The sequence below is a fragment of the Haplochromis burtoni genome, unplaced genomic scaffold, assembly GCF_018398535.1.
Source record: "Haplochromis burtoni strain Fernald_Lab_line unplaced genomic scaffold, NCSU_Asbu1 Contig_2, whole genome shotgun sequence".
NCBI classification, from domain to species: Eukaryota; Metazoa; Chordata; class Actinopteri; order Cichliformes; family Cichlidae; genus Haplochromis; species Haplochromis burtoni.
The window spans coordinates 6,600,528-6,615,892 of NW_024582363.1; the positions used below are offsets into that span (position 1 = coordinate 6,600,528).

Here is a 15,365-nt window from a genome sequence, read left to right on the forward strand (position 1 = left end):
AGATAAGTGCTTTGTAGAGCTGAGCACGGGATTTACAGAGGTCATAGGACATAGACATCAAAGTGGTCCTGCACACTGCATTACATTTTTCAAGCAAACTGTCAATCAGCCAAAGTGTTCTTCAACTGTTCCAGTGAATCTGAAAACATTACATAGTTCAAAAGTCACATCACTGCAATAGCAATTAGTCAGGGATTTACTTCGGATGTTAGATTGTGTAGGAAGAGTTAGAGACATGCTTTAATATATTAACAGGAGAGAACAGAGCTAAGAATAAAAAAATGACATCAGAAAATGAAGCCTACATTTTATGACAAAAGTAAAAGAGCTGGAGATTATCAGTCATAATCACGAATAACAAGAGGATGATGAAGCACTTTAATACTTTTGGAGAACGACAGAAAAACGCCCATCTGTGTACAGATGATCAGTACCCAGATGTTGCCTCAAAGGACATCTGACGGAATCCCACACACAACACAAACATGAATTCGCTTAAAATTCAGCAGGGAAACACACATTACATTTGCAACTTCTGTGTGACTCAGAGCTAAAATACCTCTCAGAGGTATTGTCACACCCTAGTTGTTAGTGAAACCACAGCACAGCCACTGATCTATCCAAATGCCTCACTAAATGGAGCTCGTGGGATTAGACATCCTCCAGTCACATCAGCAATTAGACACCTGCCCAGTTATGTAGCTCCGAGCTGTATTTCATGATGCCAAAGAAGAATTATCTTACAAGGTTTTTGTTCTTTTTATATTTCTGGACGCTTGCATGTGTAAAATGTTGATCATGTTCAGCTGTGTGGTGAGATTATTTCTTTTGATTTGTGTAATTTATATTACATAAGCCATGACCACAAACATTTTTTCCAAATATAAGAACAATCCATCTTTAATTTAAGTCCCTTTTTAGACAATATAGGATTCAGACCAAAAAGAGTTTCTGTATTGTGATATTTATAAGCTCATTCATAAATTACCTTCAGTTTGGATAGCTGTCCCAAGTCCTTGGCAGCACTGAAGATCATCTGAGCTCCTTGCTGTTGGAGAAGCAGATACGGTTTCATCATGAACCATCGTATGAAAATATATTTTTGAAAAATGCAGCAGAAATTGTTAAAAGATTATCAGGTGATCAAGCTAAACAGAGTGAAGGGATAACTTATTGTTGCTGAAATTGGATTTCTAAAGTGGCATTGGGCGACATCTCAAACACTGTTTGACATGATGACTTTAAGATTTGCCTGGTTTGGGTGACAATAAAAAATGGGCTTAATGAGATACTCCTAAGATGAAAAATATTAACCAAGCTCTCACAAAAGGATTAGGAGTATGAAAAAACTCATTCCACGTGCATAAAGATTTAGAGATGTCATGTTGCCGTGCTTCATCTTCTGTACAGTGATTTGTGTGCTATGAGGGGGCAGGAGAGAGCGGAACAGATGGAGGAAGAGAGAGAGAGACAGGTGCACAAGAGGAGGTTGGTGGAGGCCAAGTGAAGAGCTGAAAGAGGTAAGAGAGAAGGGAAATCTCACACAATACTCACACTCTGGTCACTCAACGGAGGCAGAACAATTGTTCTCTCGATTGTGTTCAGCACAATCTTCCAAAGCTCTTTGAGGACTCGTTTCAGCACTGTCTTCTCACAAATCTTGGCAAATAACATTAAACTGCAAAACAGGAAAGGAGGTCATGTGTCAGGTCAACACTTACAGCCCTGCCTCAAAACTAAACAAACATGGCTAAAGACTCCTACTAATGTCTTCATAAATATAATGATTAAATAAAGAAAAGAGGAAAAAAACAGCTGGGATTCAAAGAATAAATGCAGCAGCTTTATGATTTAATCTCACCCTATTGTGCAAGCAGGGTCTAAGAGACATGAGAAAGGATTTTGTATTTCCATATCATTAAGAGGATTCCCTGTAATACCCCACTGGCCTCAATGTTGATTTGACAAAAGATTGAGAACGATTCCCAGGGCTCAGCTAACCATATCAGAACACAGCGTAAAAACCCTCCAAGTAATAAATGCAGTCCTTAGGTTACATTAGTAGGCAGTGATCGATAATGTGTCTCCTGTGTATTATACCCATTTTTCCTAGTATCAAAGTGGTCCCAACCAGAAATGAAATGATCAAACAATTGATCAGCATTGAGGAGAGGAGGAGAACGGATTTCTTTACAATCAAGGGTCTATTTTTCCCTTAATCTTAGTCTTAGGACACAACACTGTCTGAAAAAGGCAGCCCAAGGACTTAAATGATACTAAAGAAAAATGCAATGTCCTCTAACAATGTGCTGAACTGGCCAAATGAATAACACCAAACAATAACTTTCGGTACGTTAATGTGCGTGCTATATTTTTCTGCTTAACTTGCAAATGCTGTGTTTAAGGAAGTGTGATCTAGAGCTCCCTGGTTGGATTGCTTTTGTAGTTCTGTACTTGGATTAATGACATTTGCTGGAGAGGCTGGCACGTGCAAGTATTGTAAACAAAAGGACAAAATTGTGTTACACAATTCTTCTACCTTGTATTCAGTAGATACCCACTTTTTGTCCAGAAGGTCCATAAGAGGCCGGAGGACAGTCTCTGCATCCATGGCAGCATTACTTCCTTTGGCTGGACCTTTCATCTGAACCAGCTCCTGGTTCATCTGCTTCACACAGTCCTCAATCACAGGCTTAAAACTGTGTGATGGAAACCAGAAATCCTTTGAATCTTTTTCTTCTATTTTTTTTTTAATGCTGCAGCAGTAAAAATTAACCATTTTGAATTGGTGCTAGCTCACTCCCGCTGTTCCTATTATATGACTGAAAAGGTGTTAAGAGCTGGGGTGACATTTGTTCATTTGGAAATGTTAAGGAACTTGCTGTGCTCACAAAGCATGGTGCACAGCAAGAGCGTGAGCCACTTACATTGTGAGCAAATGTCTGTCAATAACTAAGCAGCCATATAGTTCAATTTCTTTGACAGAACAAGACATGAATGAAGTCATTAACCATTTGAAAAACACCTCATGCGCGCATTTTGAGTAACACCAGTGCTCACCTGGAGCCAAACACTCCGCTGAGCTCATCCAGCACTGTGTTGAGTTTATTTTGCAGCTCCTTTAGCAGATCACTGGCCTCTGCATCCAGCTGTGAGTAAAAAACAAAAAAAACAAAAACCCAGTTATGGCATAATTACACAGCATACACTAAACACACACTGACTAGAACTCGGTATCTCTGGAGGATGCCTCTAGTAGGGTGGGGGTGCTGGGGGGATGGGGGCAGGCACAGAGGAGTGGCAACCTGCCTTGCTGGTGGCCTCCTACTCATTCTGCCTGCCATCTGTGGCAAACAGCGCTCTGAATACCAATGGACAGCTCACCTCCGAGCACTGTAACGATAACTGCCGAGTCATGAGACACGGTGTCAGCAAAGAAGCAGCGAGCGAGAGGTCTCTCAATGGAGAACATTTTTGTGCACTATTACACATGTTACAGAAGAGAGAAGATGCTGGGAGCCTGCTACATCTCTGGGATTTAAGCATTTGGGCATTTATACATACAGATGTTCTGATTCTCAAGACGTCTGACTGATGTTTTTCAGTTTTAGGGAGAAAAAACTTTTTTATGTTTGTTGCAATAAACAGGTGCAAGATTTATTTGAGAGTGAAAAGTTTATTTATTGAAATGTGGGTGTGTTTTGATTGATATCTATATCCCACATATCTATATGGTGACAGATGACAACCTTACAAATGAATAGCTTCCAAAGCCAGCCGATGCAAAAGACATCAACACTTTTTTCCCCCACAACATTTACTGTACGCATGCATTTGTTGGCCATATTTATGCATGCGCATGTGATGAATGTATGCGCATGTTCATGTTCGCATTTATGTAATGTTTTGGACATGTTTTCATAAAATACATAGACAGACACTCGTGCTATGCTGCGTGCCAGTAACTAAATGTATGACTGCATCTGCTTGTCTCAGTGTTTGTGAGGCTCTGTACAAATGTTGGTGTTTTTGATGTTGTTCAGGCTTAGTGCTGAGATGGATGTTTGAGGTAAGGCACGGCACCACATGCACGACAGATCGTCACGTTATACCCGATAAGCTTAGCCATGGAGCCACTCATCTCTCACATTCTAGTGGCAGATAGCTCAGCTGGGAAGCAGATGAGTAAACTAAACCTTTTATGGCTGTGGAGGAGACACGCCTCTATTTGTGGATTGATCGAAATAGATTTTACATCTGTGTGTTCACATGCACAAACATTAAGGCTGTTGTCACCTCAATGGAATTGATGGATCACGCTGACAAAAAGTAGTCTGCGCCCATAAAGATTTGACGTGTAATTTTTTTCACCATGTGTAACGTGATTAACGTCTTTTCATGTGATAGCAAAATAAATAAGTTTAAAAAAAAACTAGGTATTTTTTATTTTGCTTTCTCCTGGCAAAAGTTTCAGATCGGGGCTCTAATTTCTAGCCTGGCAGTCCCTGAAATTGAACAATATGTCTGGATAGGGGTGCTGGCAAAAAAAAAACAAAAAACATCCCAACACTGTTAGAGAAACCAAGGCAACTGTCACCTCCCAAGTGGAAAGAAAAGTCTACTCTGACTAATGTGTTATTCCTGATCCTGCAATCGAATGTCTACCTGCAGTCCTGACAGCAAGGCCTTCATTTAAAACCTGTGACACGCCAATTTAAAGATGTGGTGCATTTTCCTGGATACGATGTCTAGAAATGAATATGGGTACAATTGATAGATACTACTGCATTCTCATTTGAAGAAACTGCTAATGAAGTTTAGGGCAAATGTACACTAATTCCACCACAAGATTTCTTACACACGTAGTCTAAGTAGCCAGTGCATTTTTAATCTTGTCAATTAATCTTTACAGGAGGGAAACAAAATGTCTGGAAATCATGGAGCACCTGGTTTCTCCATGGCAACTGGTTTCACTTGACACTGAGTGGCATCCAGAGTCTTCCTGAGTGTACTACTCTCCCCTGGCTGACAGCCTATCAACTGCAGTCCAGCTCTGATTCCCCTTACCTGTTTCAACAATGCAGTATCTACTCACTGGCAGGTTGTTAGTCCAGAGCACCGTTTGTCCATAATGACTAACAATGCCAAGTAAATAAAGGCTTAATAAAATGCCATTTCTAAGTTGAGCGAAATACCCCAAATAAGTACTAATACTAATCTGGGGAGATCAGTCCATGATGAGTCCATAAATGGGCACTGTAAGAGATTATTGTTAATCTCTGTTATGATAACAGCTCTTGGTAATTACACTGGTTCTCTGGGAGTTAATTTCTGATACGGAATTCCTCTGTTATAAATAGAGGAGAGAGGAAACTAATAGGACACTTTCACCTGAAATAGACTTTGGCTTTATAATTAGCCAGATAAATTACTTGAGACATGCTTAAAAGATATGCCTGATCATCTATTACCAGTAGTTATTCACAGTTTTTGAAAGGAAGTTACGACTTCTCCTGTCACTATAATAATGGAGAGATCTGAGTGTAGATCTGCAAATATTTAGGCCATAGCAGCACCTCTGCTAAGGGCACAGCTGGAGAGATGTAAGTGTTTGGGAAGCTCATTAAACACAGTCTGAAAAATCCTGTCTAAAGCATTTTGTGGCTGCAGCTTGGGGGATGGAAAGAGAAGATCAAAACCACAGCCAACAACTTAGTGAGCCCCTGACTCTGCTCTTTGCATCGGAGTAAAAAGGGGAGCAGTGAACTAAAATAGATACCACACTTCTAAATTTGACACGGATAGAAAAGTGGCAGACAGACCCCCAAAAAACCCCACGCTAAAAATAAAGATGGGATCAGGTGGTTTGAGCCACTTTCCCCAGAGAGCAGGGGATGGTGAGCTTGAGCAGCCTGTCCAGAGGGGTGATGGGTAATTCAGATTCCGTATGCTCTGTGGCACATGCTGCTGGAGGGGCTGAGGGGGTGGGGTGGGGTGAGAAGCGTACAAGCGTGAGGGGTGGAACGGGGGAAGAGGGTGTGCTTTTTTTTTGGTATTATTTGGTAAATGGTGAAAAGGGGTGCTGACAAATCCTACTACACACACCTTACAGAAGGACACAACCCCCTCCTCCTGGAGACAGAGAGAGAGAGCACAAAAAAGAAATGGGAGGAAAACAGAAGACACAACGACAGAAGACAAAACGCAAGGCAAGACAGGTGTTAGAAACTACAAAGAAACATGCAGGTAAGTCATAGGAATAAGTGCCAGCTGCTTCTCATGTTTGAATGACAGGTTGACAGGGAAAATATTCACCTGTGTTTCAGGCACAACACGGAGATTTTGGGGGTTTAAGTCAATACGAAAAATGTTAAGTCAACACATATTATACACAGGGGAAATTAGAGGTGGGGAACTATAGATGGAATACAAAGAAGGTACGAACAGTAGCAGACGTAGTAGTCGGAGGGGTGATCTACATGTCAGATAAATCTGTTAGCTGTCTGAACATAGGTTAAGATTATTATTCACTTCCACTTCATATGGATATCATCTGAAATGATCATTTACATAATCACACCATACATATTTTACATTTGAGAACGGAGGTTTAAACTTTCAAATTAGCTGGCACCACCTGTGCTGAAGACACTTTAACAAGATACTAAATCCTGGCGATGCCGTTTTTTAGCTAACCTTGTGATTTCCTCTTCCTGGAAGATAACGGATTAAGGGAGTATTTAATTGTAATGATTGATATATATGAATAGATTGAGGGTTACAAGTCTTATTGAAATTGAAAGTGAATTGCCTCAAAACAGACACAGACATCACACAGAAATAGCATATAGATAGTTATGTAAGTGCACACCTGCTTGCCACCCATGGACTCAAACATCTTCTCCAGCTGGACACGAAGCTGCTGAATGTTGTTGAGAATGATGCAGGGCTGTAAAAGAATGAGAATGAATGTGACTACACTGTTTTGTAAAACACAATGTAACATCTAATGTGTCTAAAAAATATCTTTGAAGTTTAAATCCTGCAAAAAAACTAGCACATCAAATTTAATGGTTCCCAGATACTGACATAGTAATGTAGCAGTTTGCTGGATTAACATTTAACTGAAAACACAATGCATAATGTCAGAAAAATCACAGGGGCACTCACTGTAAAATCTACTTTTGATTTCCTGACACATCTACACAAACTGGCAACGTTTCTGAATGACATCAGCAGTCAACGGGGGGAAATGCAATCCGTACGCAACACAACAAAGAGAGAAATATCTACACCGAATGTGTCAGGTGGCAGCGTTATCGATTCTCCACTCCACAAGAAGTTTAACAGATGACAGACATTAATCACAGTGCTCTTTATGGAGACCAAGAGTAACTCAGACAGTCACAGACTATATACGCTCAAAACAAAGCAAACAAACATAAAAACAAGACAGACATGAACTCAACAAACTACATTTATGATACTTGTAATAGAAAGTACTAAAATGATCATAATGTGGCCCACAGAAGAGGGGTGATTACTGTCTTTCAATCCCTAATGCAGCCAAAATTGTGTCTGTGGCAAAACATAATTTTTAGGGTTTCTTTTTATAAGATTTATGAGCATATGAGATATTCTAAAACCACATATGATTATTTTCCACAGCTGCATAATTTTAGTCTGTGAAAAATGTAACATAAAATCTTTGGTTTACTGACATATGCACCGGATCTATGATGCAATTTAAATGTAAGAAAGGGCAAATAAATAGAATAACACAAATGAAAATCCCACAAAACTAAAACTAATGTGTTATTGTGAATGCACAATGTTCATATGTAAAACTAGAAAGTCTGACAAAAGCAAAGACAATTATAGGGTAAAAAAAAAAAATGTGTACTGTATAATATATGAGTTCTAATAAATTAGAGATTAGATTAGGTTAAATTTCTGGAACTATGTAACTTCATTCTTTTCATCAATTGTCATTTTAATTCTGTCTAGGGAAGGGACATTTCATGTTTTCTCTGGGACAGTTGTAATGAGCCTGTCAGCACTGTAAAGAAACATCTGCCTCCTCTGCGCGGAAACTGTGTGTTATCGCTCACTTCAACTTCAAAGACCACTGTGGATAATTAGGCCACTCACAAGGCTCTGTGTTTAGTCATCCGTCACATTAAACAATGGACAGAGAGCTCAGAAAATACCAATGACTTTTCCCCATCAGCTCTGGGCTGTGACATGAATAATTGCATCCCGGTTAATAAAGACACTTTGTTACGTGCATTAAGGAAGACAGGGCAGGGCTCTACATAGAAGAGTCTGCGCTGTTATTGCAAACATTTTTTACATAGTCTCCATGCCAACTGCTGCTAGAGACAGTAATCATAGAAACACTTTCTTCTGACTTGCCATATTTGCACTTGCACAAAGAAACTCAACATAACCTTTCCAATTAGCATTTGCAGGCTTTGAGTGGGCACTTACCACATTCTCCTTATTCAAATACAAAGGAAAGTCCTTGGATATGATTGCAGCATATTGCAGAAGAACTTTGTTTATAGTCTGCGGGGATTGAGAGAGAGAGACAGTTTTCTAATTAATGACTGCTGCTCTACTTGCATTGCTGTATGTCCAGAAGTCACTGAAAAACCCTAAACAGTTAAAGCCTCATAACTAGATCATATTAAACACAATAAATATACCAAAGAGTATGCTTGTATCTAACAGTGAGTTATTATTCCCAGCAATAGTATTCAGGGTTCACTAGGGGGGCCTTTCCAAAGAGCCTGACCTTCGCAAAGCGGCACATGAAGTGAGCCAGAGCCTGTGGGTTTGGGCATTCCAGCTTCTTGATAATCTCAAAACTCTGGTTTAGCTGAGTGAACACATCCACCACAGAACAGGAAAAGAGGGCATGCTCTGAGGTTTGCTGGAACTGTTGAGACATGTTCAGACAAGGAAACATGGAAGGGAAAGAGAAAGAAAAAATGTCAGACCTTACGACCTTTAGGCACCTTCATAATTGCCTGACAGTTGTATCTTAAAATGACAGATAATTAAAATGCTGAGTAAAGGTACTGATGATGTTTACTAATGACTGGGGATGCACTAATAACATGCCACATAACTATCTGAAATGCTTTCAAAAGACCATATCAATTTCTGTGGTTATTCAGTATACACATGAACTACAATCAATACATTTTAGGTGATTATGATATTTCATGAATTTAAAATTTAACTGTTTCCAACAAATAATGAGCAAACTGCCAAAATAAAGTACACGTTACACTTGATTGAGGAGTATGGACGCTGATGGGGAGTAGGAGGCATAGAGCTTAAATGGGCCTGCATCCAAAAATACTGCAGTTTCTACATATTCTCTAGCATAGTGTTTCTGTTAAAAATATCTCAGTCATAGACACCATGAGTAGATAACAGAGGAATATGCTTCTGACTTCAAAAAGCTTGTAAAAAATCACAGAGGACACTGAAATACTGTTTTCAAAGGCTGTGCATAAACTGGGCTTGACATTTAAAACCTGGGAATCTACCCCTTTTTTAAGTTTTCCACTTGGGCAGGTTTAAATAAAAAACACTTTCACTATGCAGTTTGAAATATCAGAAAATGTTAACTTTAGCAAACAATATATTCTGTGATGTTGATAGTAGCATTTGTAGGTGTTTATCTGGTTAATTGCACGAGATGAAATATATATCTTTTTACTCTGATAAACATTAACAAACAAGCGTACAGACCTCAGTACACTGCAGTTGTTTTCTGAAGCTTTTTTCCATTTCCTTTCATTATTCTCTAAGATCATTCAGTGCCTTTCTTTGCCCCGAAAATTATGTTTTGTTTCCTGTTCATATCAATTTTTAATTGAAATTTTATTAATATTCCAATCAACTCTTAGAGCGAGGGCTGTTTGGACTGTGTGAAATTCCTTTTATCCTCCCATAACCTACTCAAGAGGTAAATTCAGGCTAAACAGGCCGTCCTTGTGAATAAACATGCAAGTGGCTTTGGTGAGTTAATATAAAAGTTATATATTAAGAACTAATTCAATGCTGTACTCACTCCATCTTTCTTGTCCCTTTCCAGCGCTCCATTGAGGAAATCCATAGCAACATCTTCATTTTCATCAAGCCACTGAATGACAAATGGCTCAAACCACCTAAAACAAAAAAGCCTTTTTTCATTAAAGGATCAAACTGTAGTTTGGGGTTTCTTTGTATTATACAGAAGTTATTCAGATGCAGAGGGCAAGAGATTTTCATATATAAATATGGGGGAATCAATTGAAAATGATTGTAGTGCACTTAAAAGTTGGCAGATTTTGTTCGTGGTATTGACCAAGGTTGTCATTCACGAAGGTTTTTAAAATCAAATTTCAGTTTGTGGACAGATTAGACTGCGAAGTTCAGACAGAGGACAGAGGAAGACAGGCCGGAACAAATGAGTCTGGTAAAGAAGTACATTTGTTAGCGGAATAATAATGCTGTTCTATCTGTTTCACTTTGACATTTCCGTGTTTAATATTGTGCCTGAGTCTGTCCTCAGAGCAGCGGATGTTCCCCCAAAATTGCAGTGTACTCTGGCTAAGGGCATCTGCCACATGAAGTAAAGCCAATAAATAAGGTGGGCGGGGTGACAGAGAAAGGGAAGACAGACAGGGAGACTTGTGTGTGTGTGTGTGTCCGTGTGTTTGTATGTATGATGTGTATGCCTCTAGAAGAATCAATCTTGCTGTTGATGGTGTTTGAGTGACAGTTGGGCCGACAGGAAGGGTGAGTCATTATTCTGATAAACCGGCTGCATGAGAGAGGGCAGCGCATTACTTGCATCTAGCACATGTTTCTATAGCGCAGCTATTTACACAAAAAGCAGAACAAAACATTTTTTTGCTTCTAAGTGCTTTAAATTCTTTCTCCTCATCAAAACAGTATCCTTGCTTAACCAGAAACGGCTGCATGTATAACAATGGTTTTAAATTATATTTAAAACTTCAAAGTTTTAAAGATAGATCGTTCAAGTGAAATATATTCTGTAACAATACAGCTGAAAGTGAGTGATATTTACCCATTTAATTTTAACACTGAAAACTTATCATCTAATAAAGCTTTGTAATGCCTAATGGCAGATATGACTACCACATGATAGAATTTGGACAAAACAAATAAATGGCCTGTATTTATATAGCGCTTTACTAGTCCCTAAGGACCCCAAAGCGCTTTACATTTCCAGTCATCCACCCATTCACACACTGGTGATGGCAAGCTACATTGTAGCCACAGCCACCCTGGGGCGCACTGACAGAGGCGAGGCTGCCGGACAGTGGTGCCACCGGGCCCTCTGACCACCACCAGTAGGCAACGGGTGAAGTGTCTTGCCCAAGGACACAGCGACCGAGACTGTCCAAGCCGGGGCTCGAACCGGCAAGCTTCCGATTACAAGGCGAACTCCCAACTCTTGAGCCACGATAAATTAAGCTCTATTGCCAAAAGTATGGGTCTGCACCTCTTATCTTTGAATTCAGCCATGTTTAGTCCCACTGCCTCAGGTATATAAATTCAAGCACTTAGCCATGCAAATATTTTCAAAATAATGGTTTGTTCTAAAGAGCTCAGTGAATATGAGCACTAGTCTGTAATGCAGATTAAAACATGCAATAGCATGCCATTGCTGCAACAAGTAATTTTGTAAAAGAGATAGTGCTAGAGATTACATATTCAACTTAAAGTGGTATTATTACAAACTGGTAGCATTCAGGAACCACGGCAACTTAACAAAGTGGCAGACCACATGAAGTAACAAAGGGGGGTTACTGAATACTGGGTTGCAGAGTGCAATCTCCAGCTCTCATCCAAACCTCCTCTGGCATTAGCAACAGTACAAAAACTGTGCTCTGGGAGCTTCATGGCGTGGGTTCCATGTCCGCACAGCTCGTGTAGGTGTGATGTCATTCCCACTCATGCTCCTTTAACTTCACTCTAATTTAAATGTTTTAACTTGGCTTTTTAGTTTTAATCCTTCACTAGCACTACCATTGAAGGCCGGTGCTCTGATACAAAATCACCTTCCACCTAACTTGATGCAGATTTCCTGCAGTGAATCTGTGTTGATGCACAGAAGCTGTTCTGTTATTTATTTGATCCTCATTTATATCATTGGGAATTATTACAGCTGAATCAACAGCTCTCTAAACCATTTTGACAAAAGCTGATTATGACTTTCATTTACTGCCTGTATTAGTTTTATCTTTGCCATAATTTTAACTAACAGTTCATGCACAAACCTTTGCTCATACAGTAACACGTGTGTGTGTGCGTGTGTGTGTGTGTGTGTGGGGGGGGGGCACGCCCGTGTTTGTGCATGTAGATGTGTGGAAAACACTCACAGAGAATATTCTGGTGGAACATCCTTGAAGGCCGGCAGGTCACGGACATACTCATTATGGAACCATTTGACTTTGAAGTGAAGATTCATGTATTCAGTGCTTTTGCATAGGCGGTGCTTATCATGCTCTGTAATGCAGATTAAAACATGAGGCACACATGTTAGCAAGTGCAGTATTCACTGGAAGTCATTAATAATGTCACACTGAAATCTAAGTTGTAAAATGAATGAGTCTTATAGGTAGAAGGACCTGGACTGACTGGAGAGGATGCTTTAAATTAGTGGTAAGTGTATTGAATGCATTCTGTTGTTCTTTCAACATCTTCAGAAGAACCACAAGAGCCGACAGACACTCACATACTCTTATATTTGCTTATATAAATAAGCAAATATCCCCATGAACATGAAAAACACCTGCGCAACAGTGCTTGCTTTTAGTCTGACATCTTAACAGCCTCGATTATGTATAGCCTTGAGCTCTCAAAGAACAAGGAAATAAAATGCGTCTGCGAATGTGTCCAGCTCTCACCAGAGACAGAAAGCTTTTGAATGACTGCAAACAAACTAGAGCTAAAATGAATTAGACTTTCATGTCAGCTGACAAGTCTGCTGAGTCATTTAGTCCAGCTCACCGTGGGCATTTCAGAACAATTAAACACTTTCATGGGATCCCCTTTAGAAGAGACGGATGGTAATGGTGCAAACGAAGGGGTTAGGACAGAATAGATGAGAGAAAAGAAAGGAAATGAGTAAAAAGAAACTGTAAGAGAAATGTCAGACAAAAGAGAAGGGACCACTGGAGAAAGACCAATAAGAAGCAAAGCATTTTGCGACTGCAGTGATGGGCACGGATGAGATTATGGCTCTCAGAAGAAGAAGAAAACTGCAAAAATGAGAGGTCCATATGGTGGAGGGAAAATCTAACACAACACAAAGGACCACTAGAGTGTGTTGTAACAAAGAAATTGGATACAGGAAACTGTTTCATCACAGTTTCAACACAGATAAGATAGCATATAGGTCAAGGAGACCATCCTTCACTGACAAGACAAACACATTTTCTGTACAGGTCTACTGTACATGTCTACAGCCACACAAGCAGCTCACATCAAGTGTGAGAGGTGGCAGCAATGGAAAAGTTTCCATTGGGTGTGACACAAGCTGCCAGTCTGCTGCTTGTCACTCATTAGTGGGCTTCCAGCTGTCCTAATCAATAACCACCCAAATAAAATATAATACTAATGGAATTACATTTCATTATATAATGTCATGCTACCGTGTGAGAAAATTGTTTACTAAAAGCTTTTCTGCACAGTTGGATGAGTGATGTTTTAATAGTAATGGGTAATATTGATAGTGAAAGTTAATACTTTGCTTCCTTCACAATTCTATAACTGTGTGAAACATTGAACATCTGTAATGCAGTAATAGAATTTCTCTTATCCCATTATAATTACAATTATGCCATTATTGTTTTATAAAGGTTCTTTAGATAGCCTGCAGAAGGGCAAGGGAGCATGGCTGAGCTTTTGAGGTGGTAAAATGAGGACATCACTTGTATTTTTATTGCACAGATTATAGTAGAGTTGATTATGGTAAAGCGGAAACTGCATCCAGGACAGAGATAACTATCTACTGCTGCTGAGACAGCATTGTCCCTTTGCAGAAATATGCAGAAATTTGTCCAATTTGTGTTTGTACTTAAACACTGTAAGTGTGTGTGTCCCCTTATTAGAACAGGGATTGGTGCCAGTGTGTTGCCTGAGGTTTCCATATATGTGTATATATCAATGCACTCCTACGTATTTTAGCATCAAGCTGGATGTTTAACAGCTTTAAAAAAGAAAAAGTGACTTTTTTGGTCAATTACAACAATTATACTGACAGGAATGCTGTTTTCTGTGAAACTGGTAATTATGAGAGTGACCCAGTAATGACGTGATCCAGCAGTACAAGTTGTGATTTTAGTTAAATACTAACATTACAATATTGGCTAAACAGTGCAAACATTGACAAGCCTTAAATTTAGACTGTAATGTTGAGCATTCGGTAGCAGTGGTGGCAGGGAGCTAACCCTTGCTAATTAGCACAAAACACAGAGCCCTTCTAATTACCGTCGTGTGCCACCTTTTCTACTGTCCTCTGTCCTCTTGCCTGTGACCTAGAGACTGATCTCACCACACCACAACAGAACGTCTTAGTTCCTATCTCTAAGGAGAAGTGAGGACAGAACAAGTTTGCTGAAGGAGCTGAGAGTGAAGATGCACAGGTGTATGCTCTGCAGAAGCATTTTTACCAATCAAGATGTGACACACGCTTTTCCACATTAAGAACACCGTTATGCTCATTTGACAGAGATCTTGACACAGAGCTGTATGCCATAGCAAAACAATGGACATTTGGTGCAGCTTTGACACACATCAAATTTAATTAGCATTGATTAAAACAGGGGGAGGCGAGTTCTGTTCAAAAATCCACAAATAGAAATGAAAAGAGGGCGCCGTACACAAGTAAAAAAAACATTATTTTTCTTTTATCTGTAAACAACAACATTATGACAATCCATGAAAAAGTTGTTGCAATGTTTCAGCTCAAAGCGATGGACTAAGAGACTGATGTTTCCTGGAGCTGTTGTTGCTATCTACTAGTGCACATTTGTTAGCATTATAGTCTTGCACTAAAGCATCCTGCACTCCCCTTGGAAATCCAACGCTTCTATTGAATCACGTTTTGGTCTTTTTATTGGTCTCTGTTAGCCAACCCCTCCCTGTTATTTTGTATGGTGCTTTTTCATTTTCTGCACGACCCTTTCCTTCTCATTTTTCATGCACTTTTATCCAGTATGCAAATAGCCATACAATTCCTTTCTCTATGGCAGACACGATTTAGTGTAGCAGCTGCTTCAGTGTTTCACAGATGGAATGTGTTGCGTGGGCACTCTACATCTGATCATATGGTC

General features: G+C 39.6%; 1 protein-coding gene across 5 annotated transcripts in view; it reads right to left on the reverse strand.

The window, feature by feature from the left end:
- LOC102293801 (protein unc-13 homolog C) overlaps positions 1 to 15,365 on the reverse strand; it is a 113,164-nt gene that overhangs the window by 15,578 nt on the left and 82,221 nt on the right. For 3 of the 5 annotated variants that reach the window (XM_005912872.3, XM_005912871.3, XM_005912870.3), the window contains 10 exons: positions 12,408 to 12,534; positions 10,088 to 10,184; positions 8,798 to 8,941; positions 8,491 to 8,568; positions 6,872 to 6,949; positions 6,106 to 6,132; positions 3,061 to 3,149; positions 2,562 to 2,699; positions 1,555 to 1,678; positions 989 to 1,048 (listed from right to left, as the gene is read on the reverse strand). In XM_005912872.3, coding sequence (XP_005912934.1) covers positions 989 to 1,048; positions 1,555 to 1,678; positions 2,562 to 2,699; positions 3,061 to 3,149; positions 6,106 to 6,132; positions 6,872 to 6,949; positions 8,491 to 8,568; positions 8,798 to 8,941; positions 10,088 to 10,184; positions 12,408 to 12,534 — 962 coding nt within the window. The remainder of the gene's footprint in view (positions 1 to 988; positions 1,049 to 1,554; positions 1,679 to 2,561; positions 2,700 to 3,060; positions 3,150 to 6,105; positions 6,133 to 6,871; positions 6,950 to 8,490; positions 8,569 to 8,797; positions 8,942 to 10,087; positions 10,185 to 12,407; positions 12,535 to 15,365) is intronic. The other 2 variants (XM_014333147.2, XM_005912873.3) reach the window with 1 other exon arrangement.